This window comes from Megalops cyprinoides, chromosome 15 (genome assembly GCF_013368585.1).
Source record: "Megalops cyprinoides isolate fMegCyp1 chromosome 15, fMegCyp1.pri, whole genome shotgun sequence".
NCBI classification, from domain to species: Eukaryota; Metazoa; Chordata; class Actinopteri; order Elopiformes; family Megalopidae; genus Megalops; species Megalops cyprinoides.
The window spans coordinates 23,600,206-23,615,074 of NC_050597.1; the positions used below are offsets into that span (position 1 = coordinate 23,600,206).

Genomic DNA, 14,869 nt, shown 5'->3' on the forward strand with positions numbered 1-14,869 from the left:
TGTTCTATATGTATCTTGCCATGATGGCCTTGTAAGTCTTGTCTTGTAAGCTAAAAAGCATTTACAAAATGATAAAATGTAAATAAGAAAATAGTAGAAAAAAGTAAAAAAGTAAAGCAATTTAGTTAGTAAATTGGTTAATTGAATGAGAAAAACCTAGTCATCATTTTGACACAAACAAGAGGAATCAAAGTTGCAAATTTGTATATTAATCTGAAATCTGATATTAATCTTCTATTCCTTAACAGAATGTTTTTAACTTTTATTTTCAGCTTTATACTGAATACTAGCAAATGCATCGTTTTCAGTCAGTACTTGTTGTTTGTGTTGTCTCTGCATCTTAGTAGGACTAATAATTACCCTAGAATCAGACTTTGAGACAATCAAATCAAGACAATCAGTTAATAAAATGATGTCATTGCTATTTTCATTGGACTGTAATGGTTTACGTTTCACTTTTGGAGCCCTGGGCTAGTAAGGCATCGCTTGTGAATGTTAATGTTTAAAAAGCAGTTATAAAACCTAATGGGGCGTCGGGGAGAGGCAGATTAGAGTCTGTGGCCAACACCGGGTAAGCCAGGATCAGCCAGCCAAAGGAGCCTGTGCGTCGGAATATGGACGACCCTACCAGGGCGAAAGCGAGCGGGGCGCAGCGCGGGGCGGCCCTGGAGGAGGAGCTCACCTGCCCCATCTGCTTCGACTTCTTCCACGAGCCGGTGAGCCTCGGCTGCCAGCACAGCTTCTGCGCCGGCTGCCTGGAGGAGGCCTGGAGGCGCAGGCCGGAGCGCGACTGCCCCGTCTGCAGGAGGAAGTCCTCCTTCGAGCACGGCGTCCCCAACCTCACCCTGCGCAACATCGTGGCCGCGTACCTGCAGGAGGAAGGGGCGGGGGAGGGGGAGGGGGAGGGGGAGGGGGAGGGGGGCCGCCGCCCGGAGCGGGCCGGGGTGTGCGGGAGGCACAGGAGGAAGGTGCGCTCGTTCTGCGGGGACTGCGAGGAGACGCTGTGCGCCGCCTGTCTGGAGGGGGAGCATCACACGCTGCACAACCGCTGGTCTCTGGAGGATGCAGCGGTGGAATACAAGGTACGGCCTACAGCCTAAACTGTGCGAACATGAGGGTGTACATATGCAGGCTTATGCATGTATACTCATATGAGGGCTAATATGTGCACATGCTTATGTGTGTGTATGCTTACATGTTGGTCAATATGCATGTATGCTTTTATTTAAGGTAATTTGTATGCATGCATGCATGTGTGTGTATGCTAACGTATGTGATAATATGCCTATATGCTTTCATGGAAGTTAATATCTGCGTATGCTTACATGTGTAATATTTATGTATGTCCATATGTGTGTATGGTTACCTATGGGTTAATGTGTGTATGCTTACATGTGTGTTAATATGTGTTTATGCTTATGTGTGTGTTCGTATATGTGTATGCTTACATGTGAGTTAACGTGTGTATGTTTATCTGTAACTTCAATATGTGTTCCCTCGGTAGCTCCGAGATTGGATGGCTGTACCTATATGTGTGCAGACAAACCACAAAACCCTAATATATCCTGTGTTTATTCAGGAGGCATAGTCCATTTGATGAAATCACTTTGGTCTGTTCACACGTTCTCTTCCTTCTCCTCTGCTCTGTGTCCCATACCAATTCTCACCTCTACACATCTCTGTTCCATTCACTCTTCACTTCTGCTCGCCTTTTAACTTCTTCCCTCTCTTTTTCTTGCCCTCCTTTCTCCTCCTTTCTCACCTCTTTTCTCCCCTCCCCTGTCCTCTCAGGTCAAACTCCGCTCCCAGCTCCAGGCTCTGCAGCAGAAGCTGGAAGCCTTCAACCAGGAGAGAGCGGCGAGTGATCACATGTCACAGCATATCAGTGTATGTCACCCAGTGTCAGCAGCAAACTGTATCGGTCACATAGGAACACAATCACACAACCAGCAATGGCACAGTGGTCACGTACCAGAGATGCGATTGGTCACAAAAGGAAGAGCGACACGGTCACACAGCCAGCAGTGACACAGCAGTCACATAAGAGAGGTGCGATTGGTCACAAAAGGAATAGAGACACGGTCACACAGCTAGCAGTGACACAGCAGTCACATAAGAGAGGTGCGATTGGTCACAAAAGGAATAGAGACACGGTCACACAGCTAGCAGTGACACAGCAGTCACATAACAGAGGTGCGATTGGTCACAAAAGGAATAGAGGCACGGTCACACAGCTAGCAGTGACACAGCAGTCACATAACAGAGGTGCGATTGGTCACTTAAGAAAGAGGGACATGGACACACAGCCAACAATGACACGGCAGTCGCAAATAAAAGATGACACAGCAGTTGCATAACAAATAGTGACACAGCAGCCTCACAACAAACAATGACACAGCAGTTACTTAACAAACAGACAGAGGTGTTCCAGTTAGCCGGGGGAAAACGCCACGCTCCATAACGGCATTCCTCGTGTCTCTCTGACCTGCCAGTCTGAGGCCCAACGTGTCGAGAGGCAGATCAAGGCCGAGTTCGAGAAGCTCCACAAGTTCCTGCAAGACGAAGAACGGGCCCGGCTGGCCGCACTGAGGAAGGAGGAGCAGCAGAAGAGTGCCCGGATGAGAGAGAGGATCGAGGGGCTCACAAAGAAGATGGTGGCCCTCACAGAGACCATCTCAGACATAGAGACCAGGATGGAGGCGGAAGACAGCTCATTCTTAGAGGTCCATTTAACTTGGTTTGATACTCAAAATTACTGGTGGACGGTCATTCCTGCATAGCACAATGCAAAATGCATAAAATTAACATGAAATGTTTTCATTTCAGGGTTACAAAAACATCAAGAAGAGGTATGTATGATTTTTCTCCTCTGCTAGCACAGTATCTAAACCTGCTGAATCATCTTCTGCTTGATCCACTGAGAACACTGAATACCTAAACCTGCTTAATCACCTTTGCTCAATACCCAGTGTCACTGACCCCTGCCCGTCATTACAGAGCCCAGTGCAAACTGCAGGATCCAGAGCTGGTTTCAGGGGCACTGATAGACGTTGCCAAACACCTTGGCAACCTGAGGTTCAGAGTCTGGGAGAAGATGCTAGAGATGGTGCAATACAGTAAGTAACGAGCCAAGTGTGAATGGCTCGGGGTGGAAAGAGCATGTGCGAGACGGGAGGATATTGACCCGCTACAGTGACTGTGCACCCGGTAAAATATTAAAGAGTGAAATGTCAGCATATAGCCACGCTTCCCTTCATTTCAAAGGACAGAAATCTGTGTTTAACAGTGGCTGCAGCTTCAGTGATAATGAGATTCACAGTGTGTGCACATGTCCCTATATATACTTACATACAGCATGCTGTACTCTCTACTACACTTATACTTTCAAATGTTGCTTTGAATGATGGAAACTAGTAAATGCATGAATAAATGAGTGAAAACATGCACTCACACATACACACTCACAATACAGACAGATAGAGGAACAGATAGAGGGACAGATAGATAGATAGATAGATAGATAGATAGATAGATATCAAAACACTGATAAAGAAAAGCCTCTTTCTAAAGGTCATTTTTAAAATCACACTCATTGAACGACCCTTTCCTGCCACAGCCCCCGTGACCCTGGACGTGAACTCTGCGCATCCCGACCTGCACGTCTCTGACAGCCTGCTGGAGGTGTGGGACGGCGAGGCGTCCCGCCCGCTGCCCGACAACGCCGAGCGCTTCGACAGCTCAGTGAGCGTGCTCGGCGCGGAGGCCTTCACTGCCGGGCGGCACAGCTGGGATGTGGAGGTGGGCGGCAAGACCGCCTGGACCCTGGGCGTGGCCCGGGAGACGGTCGGCAGGAAGGGGGCGGTTTCCGTGAGGCCGGATGGCGGGCTGTGGGCGGTGGGCCTGTGGGACGGGGAGGAGTACAGCGCGGGGACCGTCCCCCTGGGCACGCCTCTCACTCTCAAGAGGAAGCCCAGGAGGATAAGAGTGCAGCTGGACTACGATGGGGGGGAAGTGTCATTTTTTGACTCCCACGACATGTCACACATTTACACTTTCAAAGACACGTTTACTGACAGGCTGTTCCCCTATTTCTCTCCCTGTCTAAACGCCAACGGGAAAAACATCGGTGCGCTAAAAATCTGTCCAGCCAAAGTGTCTGTGACAGTGATGCCGTCTCAGTGAAAGCGCTGACACCACCTGTAGGGTCTGAACTTCTAAAGCTCTATTGTGAATTTGTTCTCCAATGTCCAACGTATGTGGGGGGTGGGGGGGATGAAAAGTTCATGATCTTGTAATTTAATCCTTTGACGTAAAATGAATTATGGATTGGAAAGTTAATCATTCCCTGAGAACTGCTTTGAGAATAAATCACACAAACCCACTCCTGTGTCTTCAGTCGAAATAAAACCATTATAGTCTCCCAATCTTTTGGCCAGCATTAAAGTATTACCATATTAATTACTAGAATACTAGAAGAGTCATTATTTTACATTAATAACATATGTCTGAAATGCATTAGTGTGATTAAGTTCGCTGGGTTTCATTTTTGCTTCAAGTTAGAAGGCAATCATACACAACGTATCTGTGTTGTAAGTGAAACTATGAAATGGAAAAAAAAACATCCAGGAACAGGCAAAACAGGATTCCTGTTGTACAGTGTAGCTGTGGGTTTAACTGCAATGATCAGACTTGGCACAGCATTTCCAGAGCTGTTCCCTGAAGGTCAAGGACCGTCAAAGAGACCGGTCGTGAACATGGCCACCAGATCGACCTCCCTGGACGAGGACCTGAGCTGCCCCGTGTGCTGTGACACCTTCAGGGAGCCTGTGGTGCTCAGGTGCAGCCACAGCTTCTGCAAGCCCTGCCTGGACACCTACTGGAGGGACAAGACCGTCCTTGACTGCCCCGTCTGCAGGAGGAGGTCCTCGACGGACTCGCCCCCCATCAACCTGGCCCTGAGGAACATCGTGGAGTCCTACTTGAGGGATCAGAGAGTAGAAGAGCAGAAGAAGCCGGTCGTGGCCCCACGGGGGATCGAGAGGGGAAACAGAGGGGCGGCAAAGAGCCAGGCGGCGGGGGACAGCGGGCCCCACTGTGGCCTTCACGGTGAGAAACTCCTACTCTACTGCGTCGTTGACCAGGAGCCCATCTGTGTGGTGTGCCAGGCCTCGCGGAACCACCGGAACCACCAGCTCAGCCCCGTGGACGAGGCTGCGCTGGACCTGAAGGTTTGTGGGACTTTTTGGTCACTTTTTGGTTACTGCATAATGTCATTTGTTTGATGTCTTTACTCTTTACATTATTCTAAAATGTAAAAAAAAGTGTAAAAATAAAGTTGTGTCCAAACTTTTGACTGGTACTGCATGTGGAGAGTGATAGCAAAACCATGCGGAATGCCAGTAGGATTGTACTGCATTTTAGACAGTGGAATAGCGTTGTACTGGGCAGCCTCTTATTTAGCCCTTGTGTCATTTTTAATGTTATCATTAATATCTGCTGGTGGTGTACTTTTCTGTGTGTTTCTGTGTGTATAACGTGTAACTCCTTTTATGTTCTATTCTATCGTATCAATACTTTCATTTTCATTCATAACAGTTCAGGAGGAAGTGACACTGAGCTCCAAACGAGTTCTTCTGGTACAATTGGCCAGTTGAACTCCTTGACTCATTTTCTGGTTATGATTCCCAGAAGACTGTGAAGGAATGTTGACTTGCAACGTAGCTCAGATTGCCAGAGAGAGTCAGGCATTTCCTTATTAATCTACAGCGAGCATATCAAACCTCCGAGATACAGTTACAGAGTAGAGTTTTCGCAATAAGCTTTCTCTGCAATTATTTACATTAGTGTAGTATCTCCAGGGCTAAAAGAATGTGGCAGCACTGGTGGATGAAAAGATATAGAAATACTCATTGTTCTCCTCAGTGGGCATAGCTGTAACTCTCCCTCTATTTCAGGAGGAGGTGAGGACCTCTCTAAGACCATTAAAGGAGAAGCTGGAAACCTTCAACAAAGTGAAACAGCAATGTGTGAAAATGGCCGAACACATTCAGGTGAAACACAAGACCCATGAACCCTATCCAACATTCAGGCACACGCCGCAAGCAGCATGACTTTATAATAACAACATGTTGCATGCTCCAGGCACAGGCCCGAAAAACAGAGGACCAGATAAAGAAGGAGTTCGAGAAGCTCCACCACTTCCTCTGGGTGGAGGAGGCCAGCAGGATCTCTGCCCTGATGAACGAAACCGAAAGGAAGAGCATGATAATGAAGGAGAAGATCGATCACCTGACCAAGAAGATGGCCTCACTGTCAGACACCATCAAGTCCATCGAGAAGGAGATTCAGGCTGAGGATGTTTCCTTCCTCCAGGTGAGGAAAAAGAGCTTGCAAAGTTAATGAAAACAGTATTTCCTTTGATGTCATTTTTCCTGTGTATGTCATACTGTAGTACATTTTTGAGCATATATGGTACTCTGTAATACTCAACATCACGAATGGTAGCAACCTCACATCAATATAGATTGATTTCCATGTTATGAATCTTTGTACATCTTTATTTTTCAGGCCTACAGGTATATGAAAGAAAGGTAGGTAGAATCTCATTTGGCCTTCTTATATTATTTATGTATGTATAATGTATATGTATAATTGATATGTCACTGACCCCTGCCTGTCATTATAGAGCCCAGTGCAAACTGCAGGCTCCGGAGCTGGTTTCAGGGGCGCTGATAAATGTGGCTGAACATCTGGGCAACCTGAAGTTCAGGGTCTGGGAGAAGATGCAAGAGATGGTGCAATACTGTGAGTACAGGGAACGGCAAGAATGGCAACACCGGAAGACTCCACAAAAGCTGGCAGTCAAAAAAGAATTTCTGACCACGTTTAGAACTGTATACCAAATTCAGAGCAGTACTTTCCTGCCTGGATTGAAATATGTATTTGAAGCTCTCCCTGACATTACAGCAAGGAGAAACTGCAGGATAACAAGATAGTGCTACTTCTCACTGTACTGGCAGAGTAAAACAGCTCTTTGTAGAGGGGGCATTCATTCAGGTTGTGAGTTGGCCATCACAGTCACCTGACTTACAGTGTAAATCCTGCTGACCAGGCTGCTGTAAGCGCTGAATGGGGAAATACAAACACAAGCCTGCAGAACTTGATAGACAGAACCAAGGAGGCTTGAGATTGTCATTGAGTTAAAGGAGCATCTACATGCTGAACACATGCTTGATTGTGCATTTCGTATCACAAGCACAATAGGACATGACTACTGTTATGTATGAGGTTGGTGTTGGGAAAAACATAAAGGCCTGCTCACATGTGTTTTAGTCTATTTTTGGCTGGAGAAAACAGCTAAAGAAATCATAGTGTCCCACTCTTTCGAACGAACTCACTAAATATTAGCAGCTCTGTCCAAAGTGATGGAAGTACCTGATTTTACCATTAGGTGGCAAAAAAGGCCAGTAACGTATTCACAGCCCATGAACAGGTCTTGTCGTTTTCATGACTACCTCCAGCTCCAGTGACCCTGGACCCGAACACCGCCGCCCCTTGGCTGTCCTTGTCTGACGACCTGATCAGCGTACAATACCAAGGAGAGCAGATGCACATCCCGGACAACCCTGAGCGCTGTGACCTGTGTGTGTGCGTGCTGGGCGCTGAGGGCTTCACCTCTGGCAGGCACAGCTGGGAGGTGGAGGTGGGCAACAAAACCAAGTGGGACCTTGGAGTGATGAAGGAGTCCATCCAAAGGAAGGGGGTGCTGAGCGTGAACCCTTCACAGGGGTTCTGGGCGATCGCCCTGAGAGACGGCAGGCGCTACAGTGCCTGCACTCAGCCCTGGACCCCTCTCACACTGAAGAGGAAACCCCAGAAGATCAGGGTACTGCTGGACTATGACAACAGTCTGGTGTCCTTCTTCGATCATGGAGACATGTCGCTTATTTACACTTTCAGAGGCAGCTTCACCGAGAGACTGTTTCCGTATTTCTCACCATGTGTGAGTGACAAGGGACAGAATGTGGAACCCCTGAAAATCTGTCCAGCCAAGGTGTCAGTAGTAATGATGTAATCCTCTACCAAGTGACCTCATCCCAGGGAAGATCTTTATAAAAATGATGTTAACTGAGTGAAGATATAAATGGCAGCCATGTTATGGTAGTGAAGGTTTCTGTAACAGTGACATTATCCTGGTGACGGTATCCCAATGGTGTGGATAACAGTATCTATCCATTATCTATCACTCATGCAAACAGGAGGAAAGACATCAGTGCTGATTATCGAATAACCATGGGCGTACGCCTACATACAGTGTTCAGGCTGTGATCTTGGCGGAGAAAAAGAAATACACATGCATGAATTTAGTTTCAAAGCCTGCAAGCAGTTAGCCCATCTCAGCATATAAGCAAAGCACAACTGCCATCGAACAGACCCCAGCACCGGATATGATGGTGACATCGAGTGCTCTCACGCATAGGAATAGTTAGCATAACAAGCTTTCTTTTGATGTCGTTTCCGAGTTGTGTGTGTCTCTGGTAGCCGGGGTTTTTGGGGCTCCTGTTGTTTACAGCCTCACTCTCTTACTCTTGTGCTTGAAGGCTGCCACTGGAACAGGGGCTGACTCAGAGACATTGCTCTCCTTCATTCACCTGTGCTTTTATGATGCCCTGCTTTCCTTGTACCACAACGGCTTTTGGAAAAGATTCCACATGGTTGAAAAAAGGATTGTGTTGTTTTTTTTCTTGTGGTGTTGGTGAAATATTCTGGAAATCCTCTGGCGGTATTACTCTTCTAGAATGTGTTGTGAAAATGAACACAGCACATCTAATAAAGAATAAAACTGTTGCGTTTGTCCTTGTTTTTGATTGATTATAGAAATCAAAGGAGTAAAGAGCAGAGATCAGTATGAAAAAAAAACAACTGCAGTCCAATAACATTCAAATGGACGTAAATAGAGTTAAGTTCACGGTCACGAAGTACTCTAATTGGTACATGCTTGGGCTTCGTTCCATATTAAGGCCATGAACAGTAAACATAATTCCATTCTTATTATGGAATCCCAACCCCTTCCCAATTTCCGTAACCCCCTTGCGCCCTATCCTCTTATTTACACATAACTCATTTCCAGTAATTGCCCCTTTAATCCCAGATCATGAGTGTGAATGTCAGTGAACCTGGAGATAAATGTTGTTTACTCTCCGCGTGTGCCTGCACTCGTCTGTCTGAGGCAGATAACGGTATAAAAGCAACCGCACGCTCTGCCCCGACAGACCAAAAAACCCTCCACTGCTCCTTCACTCGTCTGTCACCATCTCTCTACCGAACACCTCCACCATGAAAGCCTGGCTGGTGCTGCTGCTGCTGCTGCCTCTCTGTGCAGGTGGGTCCTCAATGTCCTGTCCTCAGGCCAGGATTTTAGACACCTTTTACTGGAGACAGGTGGGAGCTCAGGGCTCTGCTTTACTATGCTGCAGTAGTGTAGTCTGGGTTTGCTATATTCACACAAATTTGAATTTCCAACCCTTTCCTCTCAAGGTGGTTAAAACTTTTACTTTCAGACATTAGCTTGAGTTATGTACAGGTTCTCACAGGAGTACAGTTTCACATATTACTTTGCAACACTGCTGACACAGGTCGTACATAGTTTGCAATGGAGGACTAAAATCAGCCCAAAAGGGTAAAACAAAATTGAGTACAAAACAAGCCAAAATAAAAAAAGATTACTCCCTGATATGGCAGGCTATCACATTGAGTGCTATGGAGAAGACTTCCTGGTGGTCAGAAACCAGCTGCTCCAGTGCAACAGTGAAGTCCCCCAAGCCTGCTACACAAAAGGTGAGACTCAGCCGACACAACTTTCAGACAGAAAACGCACGTCACAGGGAAAGGATTAACCAAACAGCGCATGGTCAATGTGTGGCTGTCGCTAAAACAGTGTTCTTAAGATTACAGAGAACTAGGCTGTAGGTCATGGTTAGAGACATCACTTTCTGTACTTTTGAGGAACCAGAGATCCAGAGTAATCTGACTGTGTGGTGCCCTCTGAACGGCCACCAACAGTCTCAGATCCACATTCCATCACTCTGTGTATGTTTATGGTATTACGGGGTAATGGGAATTTTGTTCCCATGCTGTGTTTACATCAACTCAAATTATACAGATAAAAATTATGGCTACACAAAGCTGAAACAGTCTGACAGCAATTGAATGAATTGATTGTGGAGGGCACCAGCATTTCTGGAATAGCCATTTATTCTTGGCTGCTCGGTGCTGTATGTTGAGGGTGTGTGTTTATTATGGTTGAGAGAGAAGGGTGTAAAAAATTGATGCGTGTTCATTTTGCTGTTGACGCACTTTTGCAAAGATGGGGGTTGGAGGCAGTTTTGGCTTTAAGGTGCCTAACTCTGATTCATGGCTGATGTGCTGTGTTCCTGTGCCACAGCCTCTGGGGAGAAGGGCTGCACCACTCTGGAGTTCTGTCAGAGGCCCAGCTGGAAGTGCTGCCGCAAGAACCGCTGCAATGTCTAATCCAGGGCCCAGGGGCGCCGTCATTCTGCGTATCGAGATACTGTACAGCCCCCCGCTCCCTCATTCCCTTCACCTCTTTCTCACCACCCCTTCTGTAAAGCTAACCACTGGCTGGGGATCCAGCCCAGACCTGTCACACTGGAAATAAAGCTTTGTGCAAGTCTACCTATGTCTCTGCCTCTGGTCTCACTACCAGTTGGAAGTGGTAAAAAAGCGAGCTTGGTGGAGCAGTGCAGCTGTGCAGAAGTGACTGGTGGGTCGTTAGGCAGGCTGGTGACAGTGGCCAGATAAAAGGACGGCGTCAGAGACAGCAAATTGCTAAGTCATGCTAGGACGTGGGCCAAAAGTTGGACGCCCTCGTCTCTGCGGCGAACACAAGCAGGCTGCGGCCTTTGCACCCCGCCAGTCTGTCTGCCGGGCTGTTTGTTTGTGTTGCAATGCACTGGCGGCGATGCACACTCTGGGAACACACAGAGAGCTGCACTGAGACAGAACGAACCTCCCAGTGTTTACTCACAGGGGTTATCTACACAGTCACATGCATACACACACACACACACACACACACACACACACACACACACACTCACACGCACACTCACACTCACACACACACACAAGCATAGACACACACACACACTCACGCACACACACATGCATACACACACACACACATGCACACGCACTCACACACACACACACACACACACACACACACACAGACACACACAATTGCGCTATGGAGCAAAGAGATACATAAACAAGAGGGGTAGAAGCACTAAAGCAATGATTCAGCAAAAATGTTGAAACACCAGTAGTGAGAATGTTGGGAGTTTAAAATATGAAGTGGTTGCACTGAAAACCCAAATACAATCAAAACAGGAATAAATAAATCATTAACTGAACCATTACTTAAATTAATGAGATTATAAAAACTCAGGGTACAGGTTCCATAATAAACCTCACCAGAGGTAAGGGACATTTTTTCTGTAGGATATACTGGAATTTAAGAACAAGGAAACAAAAAACAACCGTTCTTTCTTTTCATCATTTTTATTTTCTTTTTTTTATAATCTTCAGTATTTTTCTGCCCTTTGACAGGAATGCATGAGAGACAGATCGGCTCAAACATCTTCACGTGAAAGGTTTTTTTTTCTCATTCATATTTTAATGACACTTAGTTTTACCATCATGTTTTTATATCATTAGCATTATTCCGCTCCATGTCACTAAAGCTTCTACATCAGCACGTCGCCCCACCTGTTGTCATTTCCCACACAGACAAGGTCACATTCGGACTGCGTGAGAACCTCTGAGGAGGCTCCAAGCACTGGAGAATCCTTCAGGATCCCTCAGAACCTAATCAGAGAGGGAACCCACCTCTCCTTGACCCACCCTAACCTGAACACGCCCTATCATGTGAAGCAACCCTACCTCCCCCTACCGCCCTCAAAAATTTGCAGGTCTGCTAGGAATCGGCTGAAGGCTGAACTTCCAGAAGATTCTGAAAGTTTTGTGTTTTCCCACTCCACCCCCCCCCCCTCTTTTAGCACATTTTGGACACTAGTATGTCTTCTGCAGAAACAGTACAAGCCCTTCAGGTTCAAAGAATGACAAAACAAAAAGACTGAAACAGATGAGAGACGGGCACACGTCCCAGGAAAACACCAGAGCACCCTGTGCCTACTGCAGCTAGGCATCATGGGATAGCAGGCTCATGCAGCCCAGAACAGTACTCTTTTCACAGCATTGTTGTCTCCAGATGTAGTGCAGTATCTGTGTGATGAGACAGCTGGACAAGTATGTAAGTATGAATCTCAAATGCCGTTTCAGACAGGAGTCAGTGTGTAAAAAAAAAAAAAAAAAAAAAAAAAAGACACTTTGACTGAAGGCGCCCTGGTTTCACTGGCGTCATGCCCATCTCTCCAAGAGGACCTGGGAAACTGAGCCCTCCCCGCACAGACAAGTAGCAAGGCAGCTCATCTCAGTGACATTCAAGCGCGTATTTGCTGTGGGCCTCCCATAGCTGACCGCTGCAATGTCTAAGGTCACTTGGAAACTACAGAAAGGAGCGACATTCCCAGAAAGGTCAGACCTTTGCCTGGACTGAAACAGACACCGCCACCCCAACCCCGCACCCCGATCCTGTTATCAAATCACTGCTGCTGTTGTGTCTTCCTCAATTCCACTTTTCCCAGTTTTGCCAATGGGAATCTATAACATTCCTCTGCTGCCCCTACAGACTATTTGGCCATAATGGTTTCTTTGGCTGCTTGTAGCAGTGGGTTTACAATATTAAATTTAAGGGTATGGTGCTGTGAATGAAGAATAGAAAGTGATTTCTCACACTTTGAAAGGACGACCAGCTGCTGCGTTTTTGCCGGGTGCAATGGATTTGAACACGCTGTGATTTTCACCGTACAAAACAGATATATACACACAGGCATACCATTATATACATAAAGTAGCCACACCTGAATGTACAAATGGAGAGGATGGAAATGCTAGCGGACCACAGCTATTCTGCCTTTATACTGCAGAGCTGGAACCAGGCTGGCTCTCTCAGTTCTGGTTCTGGGTAGTTTTCCCACTATCTTTTTGGTCGTGCTTACCCTCTGACCTGACCTGCAAGACTTAGTGGTGCTGGCCTACTTACAACAGAGCTATGGGTTGAATGGGGTAAGCTGTGTGTAACTAGGTTACTTCCAATGATGCCAGTCCTAAACACCGAGAAGATCAGACACAGAGGGGAGAAAGAGTGCCGCCATCACTGATCACAGCAAAGAACCAGAGGTAGATAAAGGTAAAATGGAGTCTACTTTGTTGGGGGGGAGGTGAAACCTCAGTCTTGGACTGCACTCTTCTCTATCTGGGTAGACGCTGGCAACCAGTGTAACCTCAATGTGCCTTGGCTGGGGCCAATGCAATGGAAATGCACCAGGGCTATAGAGGGTCAGGCTAGCCTGGCTCCAGCCCTGCAGTGGAAACGGGGGTGATAGTGAGTGTGCATAGACCAATCACAGGTCCTAGATGTCACTTACAATGAGGAACAGCACCCCCTGGAGGAAAGAGAGGAAATGGGGTGAGGTGTCTTGCCATCACTATGGGAGCAAACCTGATGCAGAGTTTTATGCATTTAACAGTCCATGTTTCTTGGAGTGAGCTCCTGATTCATTGAAACTACCGAATAAAAAACTACTGGAAAAAAAACTAGCCAAAACATCCCCTGGAAGAGAACACGTGCCTTTCACTGGGAAACAATCTCAAAATTACATTACACACAAAAAGAGGCTCTTTGTAGATCAGCTGGAAAAGTTGGTATTTCAATGGTATCAGCAAAACAGCATCAGCATGTGTCTCCCATGCTGCAAACTTCTCTGCACTTAAACTATCATGTTCACTATTCTAACTCCCATCTGCCCTGGTGGCGTTGTCCTGACAACACCACCTTGTCACTCAAAATCATGCATGTACCTTACCTACAAAGTCCCTCAAGTCACTTCTCAGTGCAAGCAAAACAAACGTCTTCTACTTCTACAACTCATGCCTTTTTACAAATGCACCATATCAAAGCAGCCTTTTAAAAAAAAAACCTTACACCCTTTAGAAAAAAATAATGTCCTGGCCATATCTGGCCAATCACATCACTGCCCCGAAAAATGGGTAATCTCCTCTCTCACCTCTTGGCAATTTGACCAATCACGTAACTGCTCTCCGCAGCTTGGCCAATCACAAGGCTGCTTTGTGGTCTGCTCCACACCAGCATGCCCGCCACCATAGCAGTAACATGGCAGGCTTGAACATGCAGCACGTATCCTGTCAATCAAAACCTAGTACAGAGAGCGATGCGCCCACACCACCGCGCACACAGAGCTGACACCACCTCCAGATGAATCCCCCAAATGAACCCTTTTTCTTCACACTGTCATCTCTGTTACTGCATCAGACACCAGCACATTCCCGTGGGTTAGGGAAGAAAAGACAAAGCTTTTTGTTTTTTTTTTTTGGGAGAAAGGGATCTTGTCTCTGTGTCCGGGGCGGATTGAACCTGAGATAGTGCGGAAGGGAATGACAGCTGGGACGCCCTCCGGAATGACGCAGATGTGTAAACGCCGGCTCACACACTTAAGACTTTTAAAAAACGTCTCAGTCCAAGAAAAGAAAAAAAAAACAGAACAGGAAATCTCAAATCAGCTTTAAAATATTTCAGTCCAAAAAACAGAAAAGATTGTCTCTAATCAGCCCTAAAAAAAAATGCAGCATATTGCCTATCCACCCCTCAAAAAACAGAAAAAAAAAAATGCAGATTCTTGAAGACATGGAGAAGTTCGTAGTCCAT

At 46.5% G+C, this 14,869-nt stretch overlaps 3 protein-coding genes across 3 annotated transcripts; all 3 read left to right on the top strand.

Moving 5' to 3' along the window:
• Window positions 1-614: 614 nt before the first annotated feature.
• LOC118790364 (E3 ubiquitin-protein ligase TRIM39-like) lies at window positions 615-4,182 on the top strand. Its single transcript, XM_036547271.1, has 6 exons — window positions 615-1,094; window positions 1,792-1,857; window positions 2,436-2,723; window positions 2,827-2,849; window positions 2,998-3,116; window positions 3,617-4,182. The coding sequence occupies exons 1-6, from the start codon at window positions 615-617 to the stop codon at window positions 4,180-4,182; spliced, it is 1,542 nt and encodes a 513-aa protein (XP_036403164.1).
• A 495-nt stretch (window positions 4,183-4,677) lies between these two features.
• LOC118789912 (zinc-binding protein A33-like) lies at window positions 4,678-8,691 on the top strand. The gene is made up of 6 exons (XM_036546649.1): window positions 4,678-5,228; window positions 5,955-6,050; window positions 6,142-6,372; window positions 6,568-6,590; window positions 6,686-6,804; window positions 7,521-8,691. Exons 1-6 carry the CDS (start codon window positions 4,680-4,682, stop codon window positions 8,072-8,074), a joined length of 1,572 nt encoding a protein of 523 aa, XP_036402542.1. The 5' UTR covers window positions 4,678-4,679; the 3' UTR covers window positions 8,075-8,691.
• A 571-nt stretch (window positions 8,692-9,262) lies between these two features.
• Window positions 9,263-10,546, top strand: wu:fj16a03 (uncharacterized protein LOC335475 homolog). The gene is made up of 3 exons (XM_036547230.1): window positions 9,263-9,382; window positions 9,742-9,837; window positions 10,445-10,546. Exons 1-3 carry the CDS (start codon window positions 9,337-9,339, stop codon window positions 10,528-10,530), a joined length of 228 nt encoding a protein of 75 aa, XP_036403123.1. The 5' UTR covers window positions 9,263-9,336; the 3' UTR covers window positions 10,531-10,546.
• Window positions 10,547-14,869: the final 4,323 nt, after the last annotated feature.